Source organism: Chiloscyllium plagiosum, chromosome 21 (genome assembly GCF_004010195.1).
Source record: "Chiloscyllium plagiosum isolate BGI_BamShark_2017 chromosome 21, ASM401019v2, whole genome shotgun sequence".
Lineage (NCBI taxonomy): Eukaryota > Metazoa > Chordata > Chondrichthyes > Orectolobiformes > Hemiscylliidae > Chiloscyllium > Chiloscyllium plagiosum.
Genome location: NC_057730.1, coordinates 57,993,902 through 58,020,204, shown reverse-complemented (window position 1 = coordinate 58,020,204; position 26,303 = coordinate 57,993,902). Strand labels below are relative to the sequence as shown.

General features: G+C 40.3%; 1 protein-coding gene across 1 annotated transcript in view; it reads right to left on the bottom strand.

Moving 5' to 3' along the window:
• The window catches only part of gde1 (glycerophosphodiester phosphodiesterase 1), a 31,146-nt gene extending 5,070 nt beyond the window's left edge, over window positions 1–26,076 (bottom strand). Inside the window, exons 1-4 of the mRNA XM_043712163.1 lie at window positions 25,905–26,076; window positions 24,443–24,548; window positions 10,677–10,769; window positions 10,277–10,485 (exon numbers count right to left, since the gene is read on the bottom strand). Coding sequence (XP_043568098.1) covers window positions 10,277–10,485; window positions 10,677–10,769; window positions 24,443–24,548; window positions 25,905–26,011 — 515 coding nt within the window. The 5' untranslated portion in view covers window positions 26,012–26,076. The remainder of the gene's footprint in view (window positions 1–10,276; window positions 10,486–10,676; window positions 10,770–24,442; window positions 24,549–25,904) is intronic.
• Window positions 26,077–26,303: the final 227 nt, after the last annotated feature.

Below are 26,303 nucleotides of genomic sequence, written 5' to 3'. Positions count from 1 at the left end.
AAATCAGGAGGGCAAAACGGGGACATGAGATAGCTTTCGCAAATAGAATTAAGGAGAATCCAAAGGGTTTTTACAAATACATTAAGGACAAAAGGGTAACAAGGGAGAGAATAGGGCCCCACAAAGATCAGCAAGGCAGTCTTTGTGTAGAGCCACAGAAAATGGGGGAGATACTAAATGAAAATTTTGCATCAGTATTTACTGTGGAAAAGGATATGGAAGATATAGACAGTAGGGAAATAGATTTGAGTTGAAAACTGTGGTGGAAAAACACAGCAGGCCAGGCAGCATCTGAGGAGCAGGAGAATCGACGTTTCGGCCATAAGCCCTTCTTCAGGATTCCTGAAGAAGGGCTTATGCCCGAAACATCAGCGAGTCGTGAGTTCATGGAATGCCCTGCCAGTAGCAGTGGTGGACTCTCCCTCATTATGGGCATTTAAGCGGGCATTGGATAGGCATATGGAGGATAGTGGGCTAGTGTAGGTTAGGTGGGCTTGGATCGAGGGCCGAAGGGCCTGTACTGCGCTGTATTCTTCTATGTTCTATGTTCTATGTACCCGAGAACTCTGTGGGAAGCTAAAGAAGTGATTGCTGGGCCTCTTGCTGAAATATTTGTATCATCAATAGTCACAGGTGGTGCCGGATGACTGGAGGTTGGCAAACGTGGTGCCACTGTTTAAGAAGTGCGGTAAAGAAAGCCAGGGAACTATAGACCGGTGAGCCTGACCTCGGTGGTGGGCAAGTTGTTGGAGGGAATCCTGAGGGACATGTCTCACAAACTTGATTGAGAATTTTGAAGAAGTAACAAAGATGACTGATGAGGGCAGAGCAGTAGATGTGATCTATATGGACTTCAGTAAGGCGTTCGACAAGGTTCCCATGGTAGACTGATTAACAAGGTTAGATCTCATGGAATACAGGGAGAACTAGCCATTTGGATACAGAACTGGCTCAAAGGTAGAAGACAGAGGGTGGTGGTGGAGGATTGTTTTTCAGACTGGAGGCCTGTGACCAATGGAGTGCCACAAGATCGGTGCTGGGCCCTCTACTTTATATCATTTAAATAAATGATTTGGATGCCAGCATAAGAGGTAGTTAGTAAGCTTGGAGATGACACCAAAATTGGAGGTGTAGTGGACAGTTAAGAGGGTTACCTCAGATTACAACAGGATCTGGACCAGATGGGCCAATGGGCTGAGAAGTGGCAGATGGAGTTTAATTCAGATAAATGTGAGGTGCTGCATTTTGGGAAAGCAAATCTTAGCAGAACTTATACACTTAATGGTAAGGTCCTAGGGAGTGTTGCTGAACAAAGAGACCTTGGAGTGCAGGTTCATAGCTCCTTGAAAGTGGAGTCGCAGGTAGATAGGATAATGAAGGCAGCGTTTAGTATGCTTCTCTTTATTGGTCAGAGTATCGAGTATAGGAGTTGGGAGGTCATGTTGCAGCTGTACAGAACATTGGTCAGGCCACTTTTGAAATATTGCATGCAATTCTGGTCTCCTTCCTATTGGAAAGATGCTGTGAAACCTGAAAGGGTTCAGAAAAGATTTACAAGGATGTTGCCAGGGTTGGAGGATGTGAGCTACAGGGAGAGGCTGAACAGGCTTGGGCTGTTTTCCCTGGAGCGTCGGAGGCTGAGGGGTGACCTTATAGAGGTTTTCAAAATTATGACGGGCATGGATAGAATAAATAGACAGTCTTTTCCCTGGAGTCGGGGAGTCCAGAACTAGAGGGCATAGGTTTAGGGTGAGAGGGGAAAGATATAAAAGAGACCTAAGGGACAACTTTTTCACGCAGAGAGTGGTACATGTATGGAATGAGCTGCCAGAGGATGTGGTGGAGGCTGGAATAATTGCAACATTTAAGAGGCATTTGGATAGGTGTATGAATAGGAAAGATTTGGAGGGATATGGGCCAGGTGCTGGCAGGTGGGACTAGATTGGGTTGGGATATCTGGTCAGCATGGACAGGTTGGACCGAAGGGTCTGTTTCCATGCTGTACATCTTTATGACTCTAACTAGTGGAGTGCCTCAGGGGTCGGTGCTGGACCCATTGCGGTTTGTTATCTATATCAATGATTTGGATGAGAATGTACAAGACATGATTAATAAGTTTGTTGAGGACACTAAAATAAGCGTTCTTGAAGACAGTGAGGAAGGTTATCAGAAATTGTAGCAGGACCTTGATCAGCTGGGGAAGTGGGCCAAAAAATGGCAAATGGAGTTTAATATACATGCGTGAGATTTTGCATTTTGGAAAATCAAATCAAGGTAGGAGTTTCATAGTGAATGGTAGGACCTTAAGGGGTGTAGTGAGACAGAGGGATCTTGGAGGTCAAATTCACAATTCTCTGAAAGTGAAGTCACAGGTAGACAGGGCAGTGAAGGCTGCTTTTGGTACACTGGCCTTCATCAGTCAGGGCACAGAATATAGAAGATGGGAAGTTATGCTACAATTGTATAGGACGTTGGTGAGGCCGCACTTGGAGTATTGTGTTCCGCTTTGGTCACCTTGTTTTGAAAGGATATTATTAAACTGGAAAGAGTACAGGAAAAATGTACAAGGATGTTGCCTAGATTCCAGGGTCTGAGTTACAGGGAGAGGTTGGACAGGCGAGGATTTTTTTTCCTTTAGATCTTAGGAGACTGGGGGGGGGGGGCCTGAGAGAGGTATATAAGATCAGAGGCATACATAGAGTGAATGCTCTCAGTCTTTTTCCCAGGGTTGGGGAAACAAGGACTACAGGGCATCAGTTTAAGGTTAGAGGGGAAAGAATAAAAGGGAACCCGAGGGGCAAAGTTTTTAGGCAGAGGGTGGTACGCATATGGAATGAGCTGCAAGCAGAAGTGGTTGAGATGGGTACATTAACAACATTTAAAAGGCATTTGGACAAATACATGGATAGGAAAGGTTTAGGAGGTTATGGACCAAATAGGGTTAGTGTGGATGGACATTTTGGTCAGTTTAGACAAAAGGGCCTGACTCTGTGTTGTAGGACTCTGACCATATTTGCTCCTAGTTCCAATGTACTTGCAGCCACATTTTTTAGAAGCACTTTGGGAAGTTTTATTACCTTAAAAGTGCTAAAATGAACAAGTATATCTTGCAATACTGGCAAGATAGCAGATGCATTCTACACCATATTTTTAATGTCACTACCACACAAGTGCACAGACAATATGTGAAACACTGTGTATGGGGACTGAGTGGGTAGAATGTGGCAGGGCGTTCATTTCCTTTGGCATCAAAGAAATTTGACCAGTGGTTAAACACAACCAAATCATAAAATAAGTGTCAAACTTTTCTGCAACTATGAAAGAGAAAGTGTGGAAGTATCTGAATTGATTAATGCCTCTCACATAATTTAGTAAGTTGGCCCCAAAATGATATACACTGAATGATCAAGGAACTTTTGACAAAGTATATAAAGTCAGCAAAAGGTTTCAAATTTGTTTGCATACAGTTCAACAAAGATAGACATCAGACTCACGCAAATTTGTTCTGCAGTACGAGAAAATCATTGTTAATCTACATTCTAACTCAATTTACCCACATGAGTACTCTCAATGAACATAATCGATCAATCTCAATTTTGAAATTTCCAATAGATCCCTAGCTCAGCAGCCTGTTTTTAAGGATGGACAAGGCATTTGCTGACAGCATCACCAAATACCAGAGCACTGTTCCTTTGCCCTGGACTTCCCTCTAATTAATTTCTTGATTCCCAGGTAATCTATTGAAGAAATGCGAGCTTTTTTCATGCAACTCATCTTTACATTTAACCCTTGGGTTTGAGATCATTCTGGTGATTTTTTGAGCAAATCCCTCTTTTCTCAGCTGCCACATGAATATTAATTCATTAAATTAACTGAAAAGATTAAAAATGCTAATTTTAACTTGGTTTTGATAATTCATAAGCAAAGTTCAAAACACGAAGCTGCATTAGAACATTATTTCAACAAACCACCACAGTGCAGCACAGAGGAACTATGAAGAGCAGAGGAAAATCACCTACACAGTGTCTTCAAAAAGAACGGGTACCCAACGAACACAGTCCACCAATTTCTCAGCAACAAACCCCAATACGCAGACAAGACACGTCCAGAAACCCTAGCCACTCTCCCCTACATCAAAGATATCTTGGAAATGACTGCCAGACTACTCAGACCTCTTGGCATCATGGTAGCTAGCCCAAAGACGCACCAACACACTAAAACAGCAGCTAATGAATTTGAAAGACCCTATACAAACAACAAGCAAAACTAGCATAATTTACACAATACTTTGCAAGAACTGTAACAAGCACTACATTGGACAAACAGGCAGAAAACTAGCCACCAGGATACATGAACATCAACTACCCACAAAAAGACATGACCCACTCTCACTATATCTTTACATACAGATGAGGAAGGACACCACTTCAACTGGGACAATACATCCATCCTAGGATGAGCCAAACAGAGACACGTGCGAGAATTCCTAGAAGCATGGCACTCCAATCGGAACTCTATCAACAAACACATTGACTTGGATCCCATTTACCACCCCCTAAGAAAAAGAACAGGAAATGACATCACCACCCCAAGTAAACCTAAACACAAATGAAAAGTGGGCCATATCACCAGTGCTTCATCTAGTATGGTGACGAAACATCTGAAAATGAATCTTCCAGCTCAGCGAGCAAACCTACATCCAGAACCTCAACCTGAGCTACAATTCTTCTCAAAACTCAATAATGAGTCTGTTTCTTGCAGATTAAGCCTAAGTATAACATTTTGCTGCCACAGGGCCAGATACATGAACATGCTAATATGAACTAGTATCCCACTAAAGCTAAAGCTAACCTAATCTTAAAGAATAAATATTTTAATACTGATCTCATGAAGTCTCACTGTTGACTATCCATTGTCCCTAGCTGACCTGAATGAACAGAGATTCAAGAATCTTTTAAAAACATTAATTTTAAAACCAAATTTACCATAATATGCAAAGAAATTATGTGCATAATTTGAATTGAAACTTCAGCTTGGTGAGGGGGGACTGACATCACAACCTATGAAATAATATTTTAATTTTAATAAGCCAAGGCACTTAAAAATAATTAACTTTCAGAAGTCAAGAATAATCACAGAGGTCAGGAGAATTTAAAGAAACAAATTTAAGAGGTGGTGTTAGTAGTTGGTTCCAAGCACAATTCAGAGTCCAACAGTCCAAAGTCTATGTGGCTACTTGAGTCCACAGGTCCGATCCTTCCAGCATGCAATTCAAAACCTCAGTGCTGTTTCTGTGTAACACGGCAATTCATCCAAGACAGGTGAAGAAAGCTTCATATGAAGCCTTTAAAAATCAACATTCGATTTAACTGTCAACAGAAAGCTGTTGAAATGTAAAAAAGTGGTAGACTTTTGACAAGTCTATACATCTCTTAAATGTCTCAAGAGATTTTATGGCTGTTTAAGGAACAGCAGGCAGAGAGATCCAAAGAAGGAAGCAAACAATACAAAGTGGATAGAAAACAGGAAGCCAAACTTGAAACATTCCTGGATAAAATGCAGAGAAAAGAAGAAAACTTGAGTGTCCATAAGAGAAAAACGTCAGAAAGCTGTATAAAGAAAATGTAGAGATATAGGTAAATAAGTGGCATTGGCACTGTGTGTTACCATTGTCTCATCCCTGTAACTACAAAGCAGTGCATGGAAAGTGTTCAATGACCTGATGAGCTCAGTCAAGGTACTAGAGCACAATTACTTCACTTTCTTGGGCAATATTATTAAGACTCTGACAAGTCATTGTTTAAATCCTCCGCAGCATTCCACGAGTTGTGGGGTTATTTGGCTTTGTTTCTTCCATTGTGCATTGCATTTATTCTAATAAGAATAACTTGCAATGAGCTTTAATAGACATTCCCCCCACTTTAACAGAATGGCACCACCAGATCTGTTATACTGGATGTCCAATGCTACATGAGACCAAACCCTCAAATGTTGTCATTTATGTAATCATCTTTCAGGAGAAACTGTAAATCACACCTGACAAGAACAACTGACCAGAGAGGGCATAGACAACACAGGAGATCTCATCTTCTATGAGCCTCAGGCCATTGAAGATGGGACAGTAAATCAGAGTTAGGATATTGGTGAAATAGTGTAAACTGAAGATTAACCTACACAATCAACAGTACATCACGGACAGCCAGCAACTTCTCAACTGCTTATTTAATACATCAGGAGATGAGGTCCCTTTTCTTCAGTATACTCTCATTCTCACACAGCAAACAGGCACAAGACAACAACAAACATTAGGCGACATTAGTGGGAGCAAACTACTCCTTTGTAGATGACAATGAACTAGATACTGACAACGAAGACTGAAATCCAAAGCAGTTGAATCCACAGTTGAATCCAAAGTACAAGATCACATCCCATATTTCCCTTCCAAAATCTCCTCTATTACTCCTTGGATCACTTACTCCCTCACTATCTTACATCATCTCATTTTTCAGTTATGAAAAGTAAATCATCTAATTGAGTACTGAGTAACTGACCAAATAGATGGCAGCCACAGGACTGGATAAGGATTTTCAGGCGACACTTTCCCTTCGGTCAGAGGAATCCTTGCCCAAAAAAAAAACAATGTCCAAACCAATGTTAAGGATCCATCAGAATTATATCCAATGTGAATACACAAGCAAAAGCTAATTGAAGTGCACCACCCAGATCTAACCTGCACAAAACTCTACGTCATTAAATCTTCGAGGAGAAAGTGAGGTCTGCAGATGCTGGAGATCAGAGCTGAAAATGTGTTGCTGGAACAGCGCAGCAGGTCAGGCAGCATCCAGGGAACAGGAGAATCAATGTTTCGGGCATAAGCCCGTTTCGGGCATTCCTGAAGAAGGGCTTATGCCCGAAACATCGATTCTCCTGTTCCCTGGATGCTGCCTGACCTGCTGCGCTTTTCCAGCAACATATTTTCAGCTCTACCTCATTAAATATCAAGTGTTAGGCCTATCCATTCAGAACACTACAACGAATGACATCTTCACATGGGTCAGGACAAAAGCTTGGAGCTTTGATTGAAAGATATAAGGGACAGTTATGTCAATTTTTCATATTGGATGCACCAACATCTTCAAAAGCTTTGAATGCCAGGCAACTAATTTTTTTCCTTTTTTTTCTTCAATGATGGAAACATCACCAATGCGGATCACATTTGCTCTTCCAAGTGATTAGATTAGATTAGATTAGATTAGATTAGATTACTTACAGTGTGGAAACAGGCCCTTCGGCCCAACAAAACCCGGATCTCAGGCGCTGCGAGGCAGCAGTGCTAACCACTGTGCCACCGTGCCGCCCACGGTGTCTGATTAATTTTTCCTACCAAGAACTACTAAACCAGGAAAGCCTGCACATCTCATACATTCAGCTAGCTATCAGACTGCAAGCTCGTCCTGAATAGATATATCCACTACTGTGCAGGTAATTTCCATTATGAAACTAATAAAACAGCTTTACCTGGAAGATCATGCTGTAGAGTCTTTAGTCTCTCTAGTCAGAATTTAGTTGCACAGAGAAGCAGAAGATACTAAAGTTCTGCAGCTTCAACGGTGAAATCATGCTGGTATAACCAGCGTTCAGGAGCAAGATGAAATGTTATTCTTCGTTTTAGATGAGATGCACTGCTAAGGTACCCATAAGGATATTCTGCTAAGTGCACAAATCTACACTTTTCAATTGTTAAACGACCATCCAGAGCAAAGTAAACATGGTGTCCTTGGACTCATTAACTTGAAGTTGACACAGTTGTTACATTGAAACCGAATCGACTGTGCAACATATTTAATAATCCGATACGCAAGTACAGTAATTGACAACACTGCTGGTAACTGATCAGTTTCCTTGTTCTGGACAGATTGACCTGTTAATGGTACAGGGATTTTTTAATTAGAGTCATAGAGATGTACAGCATGGAAACAGACCCTTCGGTCCAATCTGTCCATGCCGACCAGATCTCCCAACCCAATTTAGTCCCACCTGCCAGCACCTGGTCCATATCCCACCTAAAGCCAAAACTCTAACGGATAGTGTCCAAGCTGCTGGTCTTCTTTACGGAGTTAAAAATCACAATATCAGGTTATAGTCCAACAGGTTTATTTGGAAGTACTAGCTTTCAGAGCACTGCTCCTACATCAGGATACTAGTGGGATCTTTTGCTATAAATTCTGTGTCAAATGATCCTGCCCCACTACTTGCCTGATGAAAGAGCAGCGCTCTAGAAGCTAGTACTTGCAAACAAACCTGTTGGACTATAACATGGTGTGTGATTTTTAACTTTGTCCACCTCAGTCCAACACTGGCACCTCCACATCATGGCTTCTTTACTGAGACCACTACCAAGTATAAGTGTTTGCACTAAAGTGCAAGAAGCAGATCACTCAAGTGTCTGAATTAGTGTTTTTCACGCAGTCCAAAGCCACAACAGTGGGCCAAATGGCTTTGATATTTCCATTCATTTGTAGAAATTGGTCACCATTTATTGCCGATCTCTAATTAACCTGAGGGCAGTTCAGAGTCAAACACATTGCTGTTAGTCTGCAGTCACATGTAGGCCAGATTGAGAAAGACAGACTTCACTCCCCAAAGGTCATTAGAGAACCTGAATCAGCAGTGGTTACAAGATCAGCATTAGGCCAGCTTTATAATTCCAGTTTTTGAAAACTAAATTAAATGTCACCATCCTCCATGATGGAATTTAAACCCATTAGTTTTAGTCTGGGCTCTGGAATACTGACCCAGTGACATTCTTACTAAGCCATCTCCCTTTAAGGTGACAGATGAAATTCCACAGCCTGCTGCTGCCTGGACTGGAGGGCCTGAACTACAAGGAAACAGTGGGTAGCTGGGAGTGTTTTCTTTAGAGAATCAACGGTTGAGGTGGATCTGATGGGGATGTGTAAGATTATGAGGGGCACAGCTTGGCTGAGCAGGAAGGCACTTTTTCCAATTAGGGGAAGGGTCATTAACCAGAAGGCATAGATTTAAGCTAGGTGGTAGAAGGCTGAGAGTGGAATTAAGGATAATGTTCCCACCCAAAAGGAGGTGGTGGGAATCTAGAATTCACTTCCTGAAATGGTGGTTGAGTCAGAAAATCTTGAAGGATTTAACTAGTATTTAGAATTCACTTGCATTGCCATAGCCTCCTGAGCTATGGATGAAGAGCTGGAAAATGGGATTAGTGCAGTCAGATATTAGTTGACCAGAGCAGATATGATTGGTAGAATGGCTTTATCCTGTGCTGTCTGGGAGTCTGAGTTATAGGCAAGACTTAGTTGACAGAAGGGAGCTGCAGTGGGAAAGAGACAGCTGAGGTCACTGTAATCTTAAAATACAAAAGTAAGATATTTGCTGCAGATTTTCCCTATCATCAAACAGTTAAAAAATGAACATCACAGCAACAGCATCACAGGAGAGAACTTTCATGCAAAATACTCAAAACAACATTTGCTTCCCTCTTTTTGAAGGTATTTATGCACCTCAATGCAACAGACTAAATGTTTTCATCGAGACAATAAGAAATCAGGTATATGGAAGCAAAATTTACCCCTCTCCACTAGAAAGTTGGGGACGGTTACCCACTTCCAATTTGAAAAACAAGTTAGTAAGGCAACGACCCTGTTCTCCAGAGGCAAGCCCTTCCTTAAGTAGGCTGCTATCAGTTTTACACCAATATTACTTCTAAACTCAAAGTCTGCCTTGAGAATCCGATAGGTAAAGGGAAGAAAGATGAAACAGATCCCCAGGTTAGGTGCCTTTACTGGAATGATTTCAGGCCAGTAGGAACACGAGTTACTTGTGGCAAACCAACACGTCTCGGCTTCCTGTCCAAAAATCATCCCCAGACTCTCTTTCTGGCCCAAAGTGCCAGGATCAGGTTTTCACAAGATAAGTAGCACAGCCAAAGTAAAGCTCCTCTAACTCTGCTCCAATGACTTCTTTTCCACCTCTTCAAATTTTCTATCTACTTAGCTGCTCCTAAAACCAAATAACCAGTTTAACATTTATATTTTCTGAATTAAGACTGGTTTGATGTTTTAAGAATCAAGTTAAAATCTTCGCCCAACTTTTTGCATAGTGGGTTGCACAGCATAATTAAAGAGACTTTAATTCCGTTATAACTGAACTTGATTTCAGAATCTCTGGAGACAATGAATGGCACTCATACTCAATGAACCAAAGAATTTTTAAGAACCAGAGTAAGGTTTGTAATACTTACATTGATATGAAATTTTTCTGCATTAAAAATGCAGAAATACCAAAGAATTTCCATAAAAAAGCATGAAGGGACCAGTCCAAAATGATATCCAGCAACATGTACCAGTATTGCCTATAGTCGTGAAATTTTGGTTTACCATTCCCATAGAAACTTAGCCTCCAAGGTCGATGCGTGAGAGCAGTTGCTACATTCTTGTCAACTTGTTTCATCTTCAGTGGTACAAGAATGAAATAAATATGAAATTAAACATTTTGTTTTATCTCAGATATAAAATCTACAAAAAAAAAAGCAATTCTGTTCCAATATATTACATAAAATTTTCCTTAATATTATACAACTTCCAAACAGAATTACAGAACAAAAACCATGCACCCTTGATGTAGTTTAAAGCTTTTAATACCTTGAAAATGACCAGTGGATCAAAGGAACACACAATGCTTTTGGTGTACAGTTCAGGATATTCCTGATACATCTTTTTCAGAGCTGCAGAGGCCTGAAAAACAAACAGGTTAAAATCTAAAATGCATGCCATATATAGTTTTTACCCAAAGCTTATACATAACTAAGACAACACTAGTGATAAATGGCGTAATTAATGTCTGTGGCATCAAGGCAGCATGTGACCGAGTATAACACCAAGGAACCCTTGCAACACTTAAATCAATGGGAATCAGGGGAGAAACTCTCCACTGGTTGCAGTCATACCTGGCACATTGGAAGATGGTCTTGGTTGCTGGAGGTCAGTCATCTCAGCTCCAGACATCTCTGCAGGAGTCCGACAGGGTAGTATTCTAGGCCCAACCATTCTCAGATGTTTCATCAATGACCTTTCCTCCATCGTAAATTCAGAAGTGGGGATGTAGAAAACCATTCACAACTCCTCAGATACTGAAGCAGTCCATGTTCAAATGCAGCAAGACCTGGACAATATCCAGGTTTAGGCTGAGAAGTGACAAGTAACATTTGCACTACACAACGACCATCTCCAGTAAGAGATAATCGTACCATCAACCCTTAACATTCAGTGGTGTTGACATCACTGAAAGTCCCATTTCCAACATCCTGGGGGATTATCATTGACTAGAAACTGAACTGAATCAACTACATAAATGTAGTGCCTACAAGAGCAGGTTGAAGGCTAGGAATCCTGCAAATAACTCACCTGACTCCTTAAAGCCTGTCCACCACTTACAAGGTATAAGTCAGGAATGTGATGGAATACTCCCCACTTGCCTGGTTTGGTGGAGCTGTACCCATCTCAAAGGCAGACACCACCCAGGGCAAAGCAGCCCACTTGATTGGCACCACATCCAAAACCATCCATTCCCTCTACCACCCAAAGCATCTTACTACCATCCAAGAGGACAGCGGCAGTAGATACATTGGATAAACCATGACCTGCAAGCTCACATCCAAACCACTCAACATCCTGACTTGGAAGTATATCGGCATACCTTCACTGTTGCTGGGTCAGAACTCCTGGAATTTCTTCCCTACACCCTAACAGCATTGTGGGTCTACTTACTGCATATGGACTGCAGCAGTTCAAAACACAGCTCACCACCACACATTCTCAAAGGTAACTAGGGACAGCCAATAAATGTTGGTCCAGCTAGCAATCCCCACATCCCACAAGTGAATCAAAAAAAAATGTAGCCACCTATATGTGTTATTAATGTCTGTGAGATCATTCCACCATTTTTGTGCCTGATCGTGAATGTCCACAAGCTGCAACTGTAGGACATAACTTGATCAGAACTGATGACAGAACAAAATATTTCAGAACATCTGATAAATAGAACTTCCTGTATCCATTTGAAGCTTTCTTCCCCCGTCTTCAGTGCTTAAGCCAAATCCTTATATCGCCTTTAACACAGAAAATGTCCCAAGGTGCTTTGGAGATGAGAGCTATAAGAATAGGTAAGGGGTTGAATGTCGAACCCTAGAGGGAGAGATCAGGATGGGTGTCAGAAAGTTTGGTTGTAAGGATGAACTGAGAAAAAAAAATTGAACTTTCATTAATACAGCACTTTTCACATTTTTTGCATCTCAGAACATTCCTTAGAACTTCATAGTCACAATTAATTACATGAAGAAAAGCTACAAATGGTGAAGATTGAAAGAGATGCAGGGGCTTATGTAGACAGACCACAATCAAGTACAAATAAAACCACAGAAAAAGCTGTTTCACAGTTTTAAAATGTTAGAGTGCAAATAGTGGTAAATATTATCATAACTATTCCCAAGCCCGGTTTAGACCACACCAGGAATACCATGGGTAGTTTAGGTGCAGATTCACCAAAACAACCAAGGCTCCCAGTGTTAGTTTATGAGAAGAGATCACATCAAGTATACTTGCATTTCCAGCAAAATGAAAAATTAACGGATGATCAGAATTTTCAAAGGAACATAGTGGATAGAGAGAGTAACCTTTTCCAAAAGACCCATAGGATACTGGAGTATAATTAGGCCATTTGATCCACTTGAGTCTGCTCCCCTATTTAACAATGGCTGATATACTTCTCAACCCAATTTGCCTGCCTTTTTCCTGTATGCCTTGATCCCCTTACTAATCAAGAACCCATGTCTGCCTTAAATACACTCGATAATTTATCCTCCACGGCCTCTATTTCAGTGAGCTCCACACATTCACCACCCTCTGGCTGAAAATTCCTTCTCATCTCAATTTTAAAAGGTCATCCCTTCACTCGGAGGCTGAGGCTCTCCTACGAGTGGATTTTCAATTATAAGTGCTTAAAACGAAGGAAAGTTGCTAGCTTAATTACATTCTCTTAAAGGGAGCTTAATCTATAGAGACATCATGACAGGACACCTCAGCCATGTGATGTGTCCTCCTCTTGCACAATGTGGGAAATATGAGATACCTCCAGTGTGCAACAAGTGTGTGGAACTGCAGCTACTGACTTATTGTTTTATTGGAGTTGGAGTTGCAAGTGGACTTACTGCAATGCTGAGAATGTCATGGATAACATGTTCAGCAAGGTACAGAAATGGAATGGGCAACCATCAGACAACGTCAACAGCTCAGGAAGTGCCAGAGTCACCTGTGGTCATTCGCCTATCAAACAGATACCACTTTTGATACTTTTGTGGGAGGGATGATCTCTCCGGGCAAAGCAGCATCAGTTAGGTCATGGCACCATGGTGATTCTGCTGCACAGAAACAGGAGGGGGAGAAATGAGCAGCATGTCAAAGTGATAAGGGATTCAATACTAAGGGGTTCAAGTCAAGTACATTTGTAGACACAGACATGAATCCACAATAGTATAATCCACAATAGTATGTTGCCTCCCTGGTATCAGGTCAGGGATGTCACGAAGCATACAGTCATAGTCATAGTCATAGAGGCATAGAGATGTACAGCAGTTTCAAGACATTCTACAAAGTGGTCCTGGCATACATAAGATACCAACAGCATAGGTAAACAAAGTGGTGAGGACCTGAAAGCAAATATAGGAGACTGAAATGCAGGACCTCAAATATAGTAATGTCAGGATTTCTCTCACCGTCACATGTTAATGAGAACAGAAATAAAAGGAAAGATTAGATGAATGATAGATCAGAAATGATGTAGCAGAGAATGGTTTAGATTCTTGAGGCACTGGGACCATTTCTGGGAAGGTGGGGCCTGTACAAGCCTCATGGGCAGAGCTGGGACAAATACCCTCACGAGTACTTCCATTGGTGAGGCTTTATTGGATGGCTGGGGTTGGGAACCCAAATGCATACTTAGTTGGGTCAGATTCAGATCAGAAAACAGGAGGTAGAACATTAGTTAGTGATGTAGTCAGCAACTTTGAAAGTCAAAAGAAACGACGATTAAAAAGTGTCTAAAGGAAATTGACAGAGTTGAGCAGCCTATATTTCAATGCAAGGGTAATTACAAACAAGGCAGATGAATTAAGTGCACAGACAGATGTTTAGTCGCACAAAATCATTGCTATAATGATAACTAGGCTAAAGGAGGGGAACAACTGGCAGCTCTTTATAGAACATATCCCTGGACATTGAATTTTCAAGCAGGGTAGAGTGGATGACAAAGAAAAAGTGGGATATTGCAGTATTGGTTAAAGGATCAATTACTGTTGTGAGAAAAGATGATATACTAGATGGATTAACAGTTGAGAGTGTGTTGCTGGAAAAGCACAGCAGGTCAGGCAGCATCTGAGGAGCAGGAAAATCGAGGTTTTGCACTGGAGCCCTTCATCGGGGGTGACTATTCCTGATGAAGGGCTCCAGCCCAAAACGTCGATTTTCCTGCTCCTCGGATGCTGCCTGATCTGCTGTGCCTTTCCAGCAACACACTCTCAACTCTGATCTCCAGCATCTGCAGACCTCACTGTCTCCTAGGTGGGTTAGGAAATGAGGCTTGATGGGTTAAGTTTAGGAATATAAAAGCAGTCACACTACTATATGTATAGTATAGACCTCCAAAATAATGAGGAGATAGAAAAATGAGGAGGTAGACAAATTTCTGCCTGTAGGAATGAGGGGGCAATAATAGTAGGTGACTTTAATATCTCAATATCTACTGGATTTCAAACACTAAGGGGCATGGAGGGTGAAAAATCCATGTAGTGTGTCCAGGAATTTTTTTTCAAAACAGTAGATGATGTGCCAAAAAAGAAAGTCAAAAGTTACACAACTCCAAGTTATAGTCCAACAGGTTTATTTGAAATCACAGACTTTCAGAGCACTGTTCCTTCAGCAGGTGAAGTAGAGAAAAACAAAGGCATGGAATTTATAGGCGGAGATTCGATGCTTGTGTGCTTCTCTCCAATTCACCTGACAAAGGAGCAGTACTCCGAAAGCTTGTGAATTCAAATAAAACTGTTGGACTATAACTTGATGTCGTGAGACTGTTGACTTTTTCACCGGTGCCTCCACATCATGCTCAAAGAGAGGACACATAATTCTGGATTTAGTTTTGGGAAAGGAAGATAGTTAAGTGGGTGATCATGTCAGGATCAGTGACCATAATTTGGGTTAGATTTAGTATTATTATGGTAAAGGACAGAGATAAATCAGGAGGAAAATGTTTTAAATTGGGGAAAGACAAATTTTACAAAACTAAGTAGTGATTTAGCTGAGGTGAACTGGACAGAACAGCTGAAGGGTAACTCAGTATTAAACCAGTGGGAGGCATGAAAATGTTAGACCTTTAGAGTACAAAACAGACATGCCCCCTCCAAAAATAAGAATGGTACTGCCAAATTTCCAAAGGATGACTAGAAAAATACAGGGGAAGATTAAACAGAAAAAGCAAGTTTAATAGTCACAAAATGTCAAGACTGCAGATAGCCTGAAGGAGTACAGAAAGTACAGGGATCAAGTGAAAAAAAAGACACAAGGAAATCAAAGAGAGGGTGTGGAAAAAAAATTAGCAAGCAAGATAAAGGAAAACCCAATGATGTTTTACCAATATATAAACAGCAAAAGAACAGTTAAGAAAAAACAAAGATGAAGGGAATTTGTATGAAGGTGCAGAGGATATGGGAAGAATTTTAAATGAATTTTTTAATCTCTGTATTCACAAAAGAAAGGGTTGATATGGATATCTCAATATGTGCATATGTACCTAAAAGGAGCAGTGTGAAATATTGGACAAAATGATCATGAGAGAGGGAGTGTTAGAGCAGCTGAAATTCTTGAAAGTGGATAAGTCGACAGGGCCAGATGAACTGATCTGCAGAACGTTAAAGGATGTTAGGGAGGAAACAGCAGATGTTCTAAGGATTATTTTCTAATCTTCACTAGAACCGTTGAGATGCGAGAGAACTAGAGGAATACAAATATGCTTTCAGTATTTAAAAACAATACGAAGGAAATGCCAAATAATTATAAGCCAGTTAGTCTGACTTGGGTGGTGGGCAAATTGATAGAATCAATCCGGAGAGACTGGATAAACTGTCACTTCGAAAGGCATGGACTAGTCAGGGATTGTCAGCATTTCTTTTTTAAAGATAAGTCATGTCTTACAGATTTGATTCAATATTTTGAGGAGGTAACAAAGAGGATCAATGAGGATAGTGCCGTAGATGTTATCTACGTGGATTTTAGTAAGACGTTTGACAAGGTGCCACATGACAGAATGATCAACAAAGTAAAAGCCCCTGAGATACAGGGTAATGTGTCAAATTGCCCTTGCGACTGTAAAGCTGTTTCCACAGGGCTCATTGGTGGGACCCCTGCTGTTTGGATTGTACATCAATGACTTGGACTTGAATATGGAGGGTACAATTGGCAAACTTGCAGATAACACAATAATTAGCTGTATAGTGAATAATCATTCCTCATTCCTGATGAATGGCTTTTGCCCAAAACATTGACTTTTCTTGCTTCTCAGATGCTACCTGACCTGCTATGCTTTTCCAGCACCACTCTAATCTTGACTCTGATCTCTAGCATCTCAGAACCCACTTCTGCCTGTATAGTGAATAATGTAGAGGATAGCCGTAAACTCCACAAAAAATGATATAGATGGACTTGGTGGAGTAGGCAGGCAAGTGATAGATGGAGTTCGACTCAGCTGAGTGTGGGGTAATGCATTTGGGAGGTCAAAAAGTAAAAGAGAATATACAAAAAAAAACAGAAATATACTCAGAGGTAGATAAAGAGAGAGATCTCAGCATGCAAGTACATAGATCACTAAAGCTAGCAGTATAGGTAGGTAAAGTTTTAAAGAAAGCATACAGAATGCCTCTTTCATTGGCAGAAGCATAAAATACAAAAGTAGGGATATAATGATGAAGGCTGGAAATGTGTTGCTGGAAAAGCGCAGCAGGTCAGGCAGCATCCAGGGAACAGGAGAATCGACGTTTCGGGCATAAGCCCTTCTTCAGGAATTCTGTTCCCTGGATGCTGCCTGACCTGCTGCGCTTTTTCAGCAACACATTTCCAGCTCTGATCTCCAGCATCTGCAGACCTCACTTTCTCTTCATATAATGATGAAACTGTACAAGACGCTGGTGAGATCACAACAAGAGTATAGTGTACTGTTCTTGACACCACATAACAGGAAGGAGATAACTGCTCCAGATAGAGTCAGAGAAGATTGACCTAAATTTTGGCAGGGTTGGAGAATTGTAGCTACGAGGAGAGATTGGAGAGGTGGGGTTGTTTTCCTTGGAACAGAAAAGGCTGAGGGTGACATGATTGAGGTTTACATAATTAGGAAGTGTAGAAATAGAATATTGACAGGCAGAACCTATCTATAAGAGAGACAAGACTGTTCAAAAACTAGGGGCCATAGATTCAAGCTAAATGGCAAAAGGATTAGAGGGGACATAATGAAAAGCGTTTTTACCGAGGGTGGTGGGTATCTGGAATTCGTTACCCGATTTGGTGGCAGAGGCAGAGACCGACATTAGTTTTAAAAGTACCTGGATCGGCACCTTAAGTGCTGTGAGCTTCAGGGTTATAGGCTGTGAGCAGGAAGACGGGATTAGAAAAGGCACCAGGCTGCCTTTGGGTCAGAGTGAACAAGATGGCCCGAATGGGCCTCTATGTGCTGTATCATTTGTATGGCACCATGGAACCATCTTCTTCATACCCACTCCAACCAGCATTGTGTACATTTCAATTGGTCTGACCTCCCCTTCCCATTGACCCCATACACGGCCCACCTTCTAACCTCCATCAGGTACAGAACCAGAGTCCTCAACTGCTCCCCATATGATATGCCCTTCACCCCTGGGATCATTCTTGTAAACCTCTTCTGGAACCCCTCCAAGGCCAACACAACCTTCCTTAGATATGGGGCTCAAAACTGCTCATAATGTTCCCAATGCCCTCTGATCAGACCCTTAAACAACCTCAGCAGTACAGACGTTTATCTTCTCACCCTTTCAAAATGATTGCTAACATTGCATTTGCCTTCCTGCCATGTGAACTTGCATGTTAACCATACTGGAATCCTGTACCAGGACTCCCAAATCCCTTTGTGCTTCAGATTTCCAAAGCCATTCTCCATTTAGGAAATAGTTGATGCCTGTATTCTTCTTACCAAAGTGCACAACCACTCTGTATTCCAGCTACGTCTCTGCCCACACTGGTGGCCTGTCCTAATCCATCTGCAGCCTCCCTTCCTCAACATTACCTATCCCTCCACCTTTGTATCATCTGCAAACATATCAACAATGCCCTCAATTCCTTTGTCTAGATTAATATATAGCATGAATAGTTGCAGTTACAAAACCGGTGGAAAAAACTAGCCATCGGTGGACTCCCTGTAGAACCCTTTATCCCTACTTTCTGCCTCCTGCTAATCAGCCAAACTTCTATTCATGCCGGTACTTTGCTACTAACACCACGGGCTTTTATCTTATTTTGCAGTCTCCTGTGCTGCATTTTTTCCAACTGAGAAGCTGAAAATAAGAGTTTAATTAAAAGCAATGTCATTCTAAAGTGATATGACATTTCTAGAAAATGTTGGAAATACTTCTTCAAACACAGAGAGAGAGAAGTGCAGCATTATCTCGTATATTAAGCTGTCATTTCAGGTTTTGCAAGACAAGGAAATGAAATGGTAGAAAGCCATGGCAGGTGGATGGAGTGAGCCTATGATCAGCACACTGCATAGCAAAACAGACTCAAGGGATGAACTGTCCTACTCCTACTTCACTACTCCAAATCACAGAATAACCAAAAATTAACTGACACCATTTGGTTAATTGGAGCCACATCAGCTTTGTGAAAGAACTATCCAAACTCAGACCAATTCAGCTGCCCTTTTTCAAAGTCATGCATTTTTATTGACTTTCAAATATTAATTCAATTACTCAATGAAATTTGACACATCTGCATGCAGAGCTCTTTCACACAGTACATTCCAGATTATAACCTAGAGTAGTAAATAACATCTCCTCAGCTTGCCTTTGGGTCTTTTGGCAATTACTTTAAATTGGAAACTGTTTTTCCTTACTCTATAACTTGCTCAGTTAAATCTCCCCTTAACCTTGAATATGCCCTAGCTTCACTAATCTTTCCACATAATTCAAGGATCACATTCCTAGTATCATTCCCATAAATCTATTCTGCATTCTCCAAAAGATGGCCTTGATAATGAAATACTTTTAAGATAGAGCTGTTGTTAGGTGAGCAACTACAGCAACCAATTTGTGCACAGCATTGTCTAATAGACGTAGATTAATCAACAACCAACAGATGTGATTTTATTTACTGTAGATCCACATAAAAAGAAAAAGAAACAAGTAACTGAAAAGAGATAGAAAAAAAATCATTGGAATAAAGATATCAGAATATGCAAATCAATGTTTCGCAATAGGTGGGAAATGTATTCTGGATGTTTGCAACTATCTTTGATGTCAATATATTGGTGATCTTCCCAGTGAGCATTACTGAGAATCTAGAACAAGCAAATTATAATATTAATATGGCCATGTACTGTCTTTGCACATGTCAACCATATTAAAAGTCATTTGATAAATATCTAAATATCTAATTAAAAAATGGAAACTTCTCAATGCTCACCACAATCACATTCCAAGTAGGGAAGGGAAACCAAGACGTAAAAATTCAGGACAGAGATCCTGAGAGGAGGCCTACTGTAACCAGATGTTTGCTTATCATGAAATGAAAGAGTGATTGACAGAAGGTCAGATTTGAAAGAAGAATGCAGAAAGACCTGGAAAACCACAGAATTCTGCAGACATGAGGCGGAGGTAAGATCAATGGAGAGTTTAAGATGATCAATAATTTTAAGTGTAATAAGAGTACTCAGGTCAGTGTGTACCAGCAATCAGCAACCAGGATCTTGTGCAGGATTGATTACATGTGCCCCATTTGGACAAATCAGGATTAAAGTGTTGATTCAAAGTTGACAGGAAAGACATTTGAGAATTGAGAAATGACAATCTGATGGATAAGGATTTTAATTTTGTCGCATCCACAAGACGCACTGGAGAAATTAATCAAAAATCCTTAGGCATCTTCAAAACCCATGAATACATGGTAACACAACCATCTACAAGTTATCTTTCCACCTACTCGCTGTCTTGGAAATTTCAAAATCCTGGAATTTCCTCCTGAGCACCTTTGTGGGTCTACCTACAGCACATGGACTGTAACAGTTCAAGGCAGCAATAAATGCTGGCCCAACTAGTGACACTCATGTCCCACGAGTGAATTAAAAAAGTAAAGGTACTAATGTAGGAATGGTAGAATTGAAAATATGAGAAATATGGCTAACAGGTAATATCTAGCTTATATTCCAGAGTAGGGTCAAAGTGAGTTTTTCATAATCTGGTTCGCTCACTGAATGGCTCAAGAAGGGTTTCTACATTCTTAGCTCATGGAGGATGATCACCAACTCTGACACTTCACTCCATTTTCCTCTGACCATGAACCCACAACTGAACATAAAGCCATTATTTCAAGAACTGTTAATGACCACATGGCCTCTAGAGATCTTCCTGCCACAGCTTCTTCCCATCTAATTTCCAATGTTCTTTATTTGCAATGCAGCCTCCTCCACACATGGAGGTCTAACGCAGATCGGATGGCTATCTTGTGAACACCTCTGTCAACAGTCACTTGCTATTTCAATACACCATCCTTCTCTCATGCTCACATTTCTGTTCTAGGCCTGCTGCAATGTTCCAAAAAGCCTAATAGAGTTTGAGGAATAACACCTCATTTTCTGCTTAAGCAACTTCTGGACCCAACATTGAGGATAATACCTTCAGAACAAGTCATCTGTTCTCCACTTTGATACACAGAGTCCATATCTTGTTTTCATCTTTCTGCTTTCAGTTCAAGCTGACTTTTATTCTGCTATTAACATTCACACTACATTCATGCTCTAGCCTTCTCTAGTCTTTTAAGAGAGAGGATAAAAACAAAAAAATTGAGGACACCACACCCCTCCCCCGGCCCAAAACCAACCCTATTAGACACTCTTGGGGTGGGGACAGCACCGGTAAAGTCATTTTTCCTATCTAACCATAAAGAAAATTTCCTCGACTCTGAAAGAAAGTACCTTTTACTCCACAGTTAGTCGCCTGAGGCGGGAATTGAACCCGGGTCTCTGGCGCTGTGAGGCAGCAGTGCTAGACACTCTTGGGGTGGGGACAGCACCGGTAAAGTCATTTTTCCTATCTAACCATAAAGAAAATTTCCTCGACTCTGAAAGAAAGTACCTTTTACTCTGGACAACCGAAAATCAATGAATAAACAAAAAAAAAAGCCCCCTCTTGATTCTGCCCCCACCAACCACTCTCTGGGACATTCCCTGGCTGTTCAAAAGCAAAGGAAACTTTAAAAAAGGTCTCTGCTACATCCCATCAAATGATCCCAAGAAAGATTTCAAAATCCAGAGGAAAAGTGCCTCTTCTCATTTTAACTAAAAATGAAATTTCCTCTTACTGATCCCATCAAGCACACTGGGAAACAGGAACAGCGTGGGGTTTAAATAAAGGCCCCCTCTGAATTTTCGATGGGGTTCAAAATGAAAACAAAAGGAAAATATTTTTAAAAAGCCTTTTGCGTGGCACAAAACCAAGAACAAACACATTTTAAAAGTTGAACATAAACTTACACTACTAAATCAAAATAACATTATTCATACTGATACCTTCCAGCCACCCTGGTGCCCATTGGTCACGAAGGGCCGCTAACCTCCTCTACGACCATTGTCATCTCTCTACCTTTTGTTCTAGGATCTCCCTCACCCTCTAACCATTCTCTGATATTCCCTTTGTTCCACTTGCTCCTCTCCATCTCTCTCAAAAAGCACATGACACCAGGCTATAGTCCAAGGGATTTACTTGAAAATATTAGCTTTCGGAGCTTTACTCCTTCATCATGCTAGCACCTGACGAAGGAGCAGTGCTCCGAAAGCTGTTTTCAAATAAATCCGTTGGTCTGTAACCTGGTGTCATGTGACTTTTGATTTTGTTCAACTCAGTCCAACACCGGCACCTCCATATCGTGGTTTCCAGCTTTCTCAATGGTATAAAATCCACAACTTTCTTCAATTCTCTTCACTTTTGAAGAGGTGCCATATTGGAACTCTCAACTGCGATTGTGCCAGACCTGAATTTCTTCAGCAACTTCCTGTTTTTAAATTTTGAGCTACTTGCTGTTCAGCTTCAGAAATCTATGAGTCATTCTTAATTTGATGCCAGAGAAGCAGTCACAAGATTGACATAAGTGGTAACAAATTGCAGCTGAACCTCTTCAACATTGTGTTAGCTTCTGTAAACAAATTATTTCACTGAGACATGACCCACAAACTAGAAAGATGGAGGGGGAAGTCGATAATGGAAATTTTGGAAATGAAAGCGCATAGAAAGGAAAGCCTGTAGATGAACCAAACACAGCAATTTGTCAACACATCCAAATAGACTACAGTAACACATGTTCATATCAACAATCTTCATCAAAACTGATCAACATTTCCATCTATTTCTCTCTCTCTCTCTTCCTCGTGCTTCTCATCATCTTAAACATGACTATGGTATCATCGGAACAACTCCTTTTGTATGCAGTACCATACTCTTGGCTTAATGGCATCTCTCAAGAATTTCTCACTGGATCTAATTGTGACTACTTTCTATTTATAACCTCTAGTTTTAGATTTTTTCCATAAACAACCCATTTTCTTTCTGTCTACTCCAACAATTCTTTCACAATCCATTAGGTCACTTTCAGCACTCCCCTCGGAGCCTTTCCCTAGTAACAACCACTCAGCCCTTATATTATCCTTAAAAACGCTTGCTTCACTGGGATTGGAATGACACAAATATAATAATGTAGAATTGAACAGCAAAGAGAATGCAATGAAAGGCTGTGGTATAGTTGGCGCAGGGATGAGGAGAACTTGTTGAGTGGAGGCGGAAAGAAAGAGACTGAGGTGGTTGAAGCGATATTTATATCCCATGTATGAATAAAAATATATGTAAGAGGTGACTTTGAACAGGAAAGTGGAAGAAAGGTTGAATGAATGTCTCAGAAGATTTGGGTGAAGTGAATTTTTTTTAAACAGAAAGTGTCAATTTTTGAGAAGATTTGTAGCTCAGGTTGAAGTTTTGGACATAGGCTTGCTCACTGAGCTGGAAGGTTTATTTTCAGATGCTTGTTAACATCTGAAGTGAGCCTCCGGATGAAAGACTGGTGGTGTAGCCCGCATTCTATTTGTGTTTAGGTTTCCTTGAATTGGTGATGTCATTTCCTGTGGTGATGTCATTTCCTGCAGTGACATCATTTCCTTTTTTTCTCAGGGGGTGGTAGATGGGATCCAAGACAATGTGTTTGTTGATAGAGTTCCAGTTGGAATGCCATGCTTCTAGGAATTCCCATGCATGTCTCCGTTTGGCTTATTATAGGATGGATCTGTCGTCCCAGTCAAAATGGTGTCCATTCTCATCTGTATGTGAGATACTAGTGAGAGTGGGTCATGCCTTTTTGTGCCTAATTGATGTTCATGTATCCTGGTGGCTAGCTTTCTGCCTGTTTGTCACAGTTCTTGCAAGGTATTTTGTAAATGACATTAGTTTTGCTTGTTGTCTGTTTAGGGTCTTTCATGTTCATTAGCTGCTGTTTTAGTATGTTAGTGGGTTTGTGGGCTACCATGATGCCAAGGGGTCTGAGTAGTCTGGCAGTCATTTCTGAGATGTGAAATGACATCACCAATCCAAGGAAACCCAAACACAAATAGAAAGCAGGCTACACCACCAATGCTTCATCCAGAGGCTCACTGAAGGCGATACAGAATATGTTGACAAAATGTCTGAAAATGAACCTTCCAGCTCAGTGAGCAAACCTACATCCAGAAAGTGCCAATGTCATGTGAAACTTGAAGAGAAGAATTCATTTAAAAATTGATACAGATGAACACTTGAACTGCATGTCACACCTTTGTTGCAAAACATTTCAAGGTAAAAATATTCTTTGAAACAGTTCTGCACAAAGACAGTGGTCTTATAAATTACTTTATCAACATCCACTTAAAAACACATGTTTTAGTTAGGACTTATTTACTTTGTGGTGCTCCAGAATATACTTAATATTGGCATTAACAAGGACAAGGTCATCTTAAATCAAACTGACATTGCTCCTCACATATTCAATGGCATTGTTCAATCAATACCTTGTTTGTGTGAGGAGTCAAAAAAATATTGTACCTGAATTGCATGACCTTTGACATCAAAGTAAATGGTCATGTTGTTTTTGAGACTTTCAACAATAGCTTCCTCCAAGGTTGGTACTTTCTCATTTCGAAAGTTTTTGCTACATAGAACAGAAATGTAAATCATTTTAGATACTGAAGAAAGACAACTATTGAAATTAATTAAGTTCAATTAGAAAAAAAATTGTAAAAATTCAACAACAAATTACATTGCATTAAAATGAAATTTTTTTGAAAATAGCATTAATATTTGCAATGATTTTTAAACATTGTATGATTGTTCAGTTGTGCTGGAAATTACAATGAATGCGTGAACATGAACAATAAAAAACAGTTAAAATTAATTGATGAATAAAGGATATTTTAAAATTAGAAACAAAAACAGAAATTGGTTTACGAATAGATCAATTGATAGGTCTGTGAGTAGTAGCAGAATTTTATTTCTGATTTTTTTTTAAACCAAATAATTTAAAAACAAAAACAAAACCTTACGGAGAGAAATCAGAGTTAACATATTGGATCAAGTGACCCTTACAGACTGCCAGACCTGCTGAGCTTTTCCAGCAATTTCCATTTTTGTTTCTGATTTACAGTATCCATTGTTTTGTTCTTTTATCTTTAAATTACTTGGTTTAAAAATAAATCATAAATAAAATCTCTGCTATTACTCAGACTTATCACTTGGTCTATTCATAAAGCACTTTATAGTTAGTCTTACAGCTGAGTAGCAAACAGGAATACAATTATTATACATTTTCATGTAACATAAGACAATCATGGAAGAAGCAAGAAACAGAGTCACTAAAATCAGGCTTCAAGAATGTGAAATGTTATGTTTTGATGCAATGATTAGATTGAGACAGCTTTATCTGACAATTGCATTTTAAATGTGTCATGACTCAGCTGTAAGCACAGTGCTCTCGAATCAGTCTTAGAAGGTTTCCACAACACTCAAAGGATCCTGGATGCTGTTTAAGGCATGTCTAAATTTCATTCAACTATGCTGCACACAATGTCAAACCCAAGAAGTGAGTGAAAGCTTTATTGAGGTGTTCTCTCACAGCCCTTATCTGGAAAGTGAGACGACACCTTTGGACCTATAGTTATAATGGTGTCATTGAAAAGCAGATACTGATTGATTGCAATACATTCACATCCTTATCAGACTGTGACTGAATGAGTCCACAAAAATAAACATTGATAACTCCACTGTAGTTCTCCAAAGTATTATAATTCAAAGGTACTGCAAAGAATACAATTAGAACCCAAACAATGCATTATCAAGCTGCAGAAAATGGAGCACAGTTTTCAATGCGTAATGGGCTGCAACACTTCTGAAATTATAATACACTGAAAGAATGTGGTGTGGTTCTTGTTGATTTGAGATTCTATGGCAATAAATTTGAAAAAGCACTTTTACTACGATAATCAGTGTGGGGTACATTCTGATTACATACTGCAGTCTGTGCTTGGCTGCCGGATTAAGTTTTCGGATGTCTTCGAAAGTTAAATGATCAAGAGAACCGATACCATCAGTTGTGCGGTCCACAGTACGATCATGCATCAGAATAGGGAAACCATCTGAAGTAAACTCAAGATCCAGCTCCACACCAGTAGCATTATTTTCAGCAGCCTAGGCAAGGAGCAAAAACAGGACATTACAAAGTATTCATTAACTTATATACGTGCACTATGGCTTGACAGAACACCTCACTGTAATGTTGGCACTACATAACAGATTGTGTTGTCACGAAAAACTTGATAATTTTGATCATTCTCTGGATAGAATGAGAATAGAATGCAATGACTTAAATATAGAATAAGCACTCTAGCAACTTACCCAAAAATATTTTAAA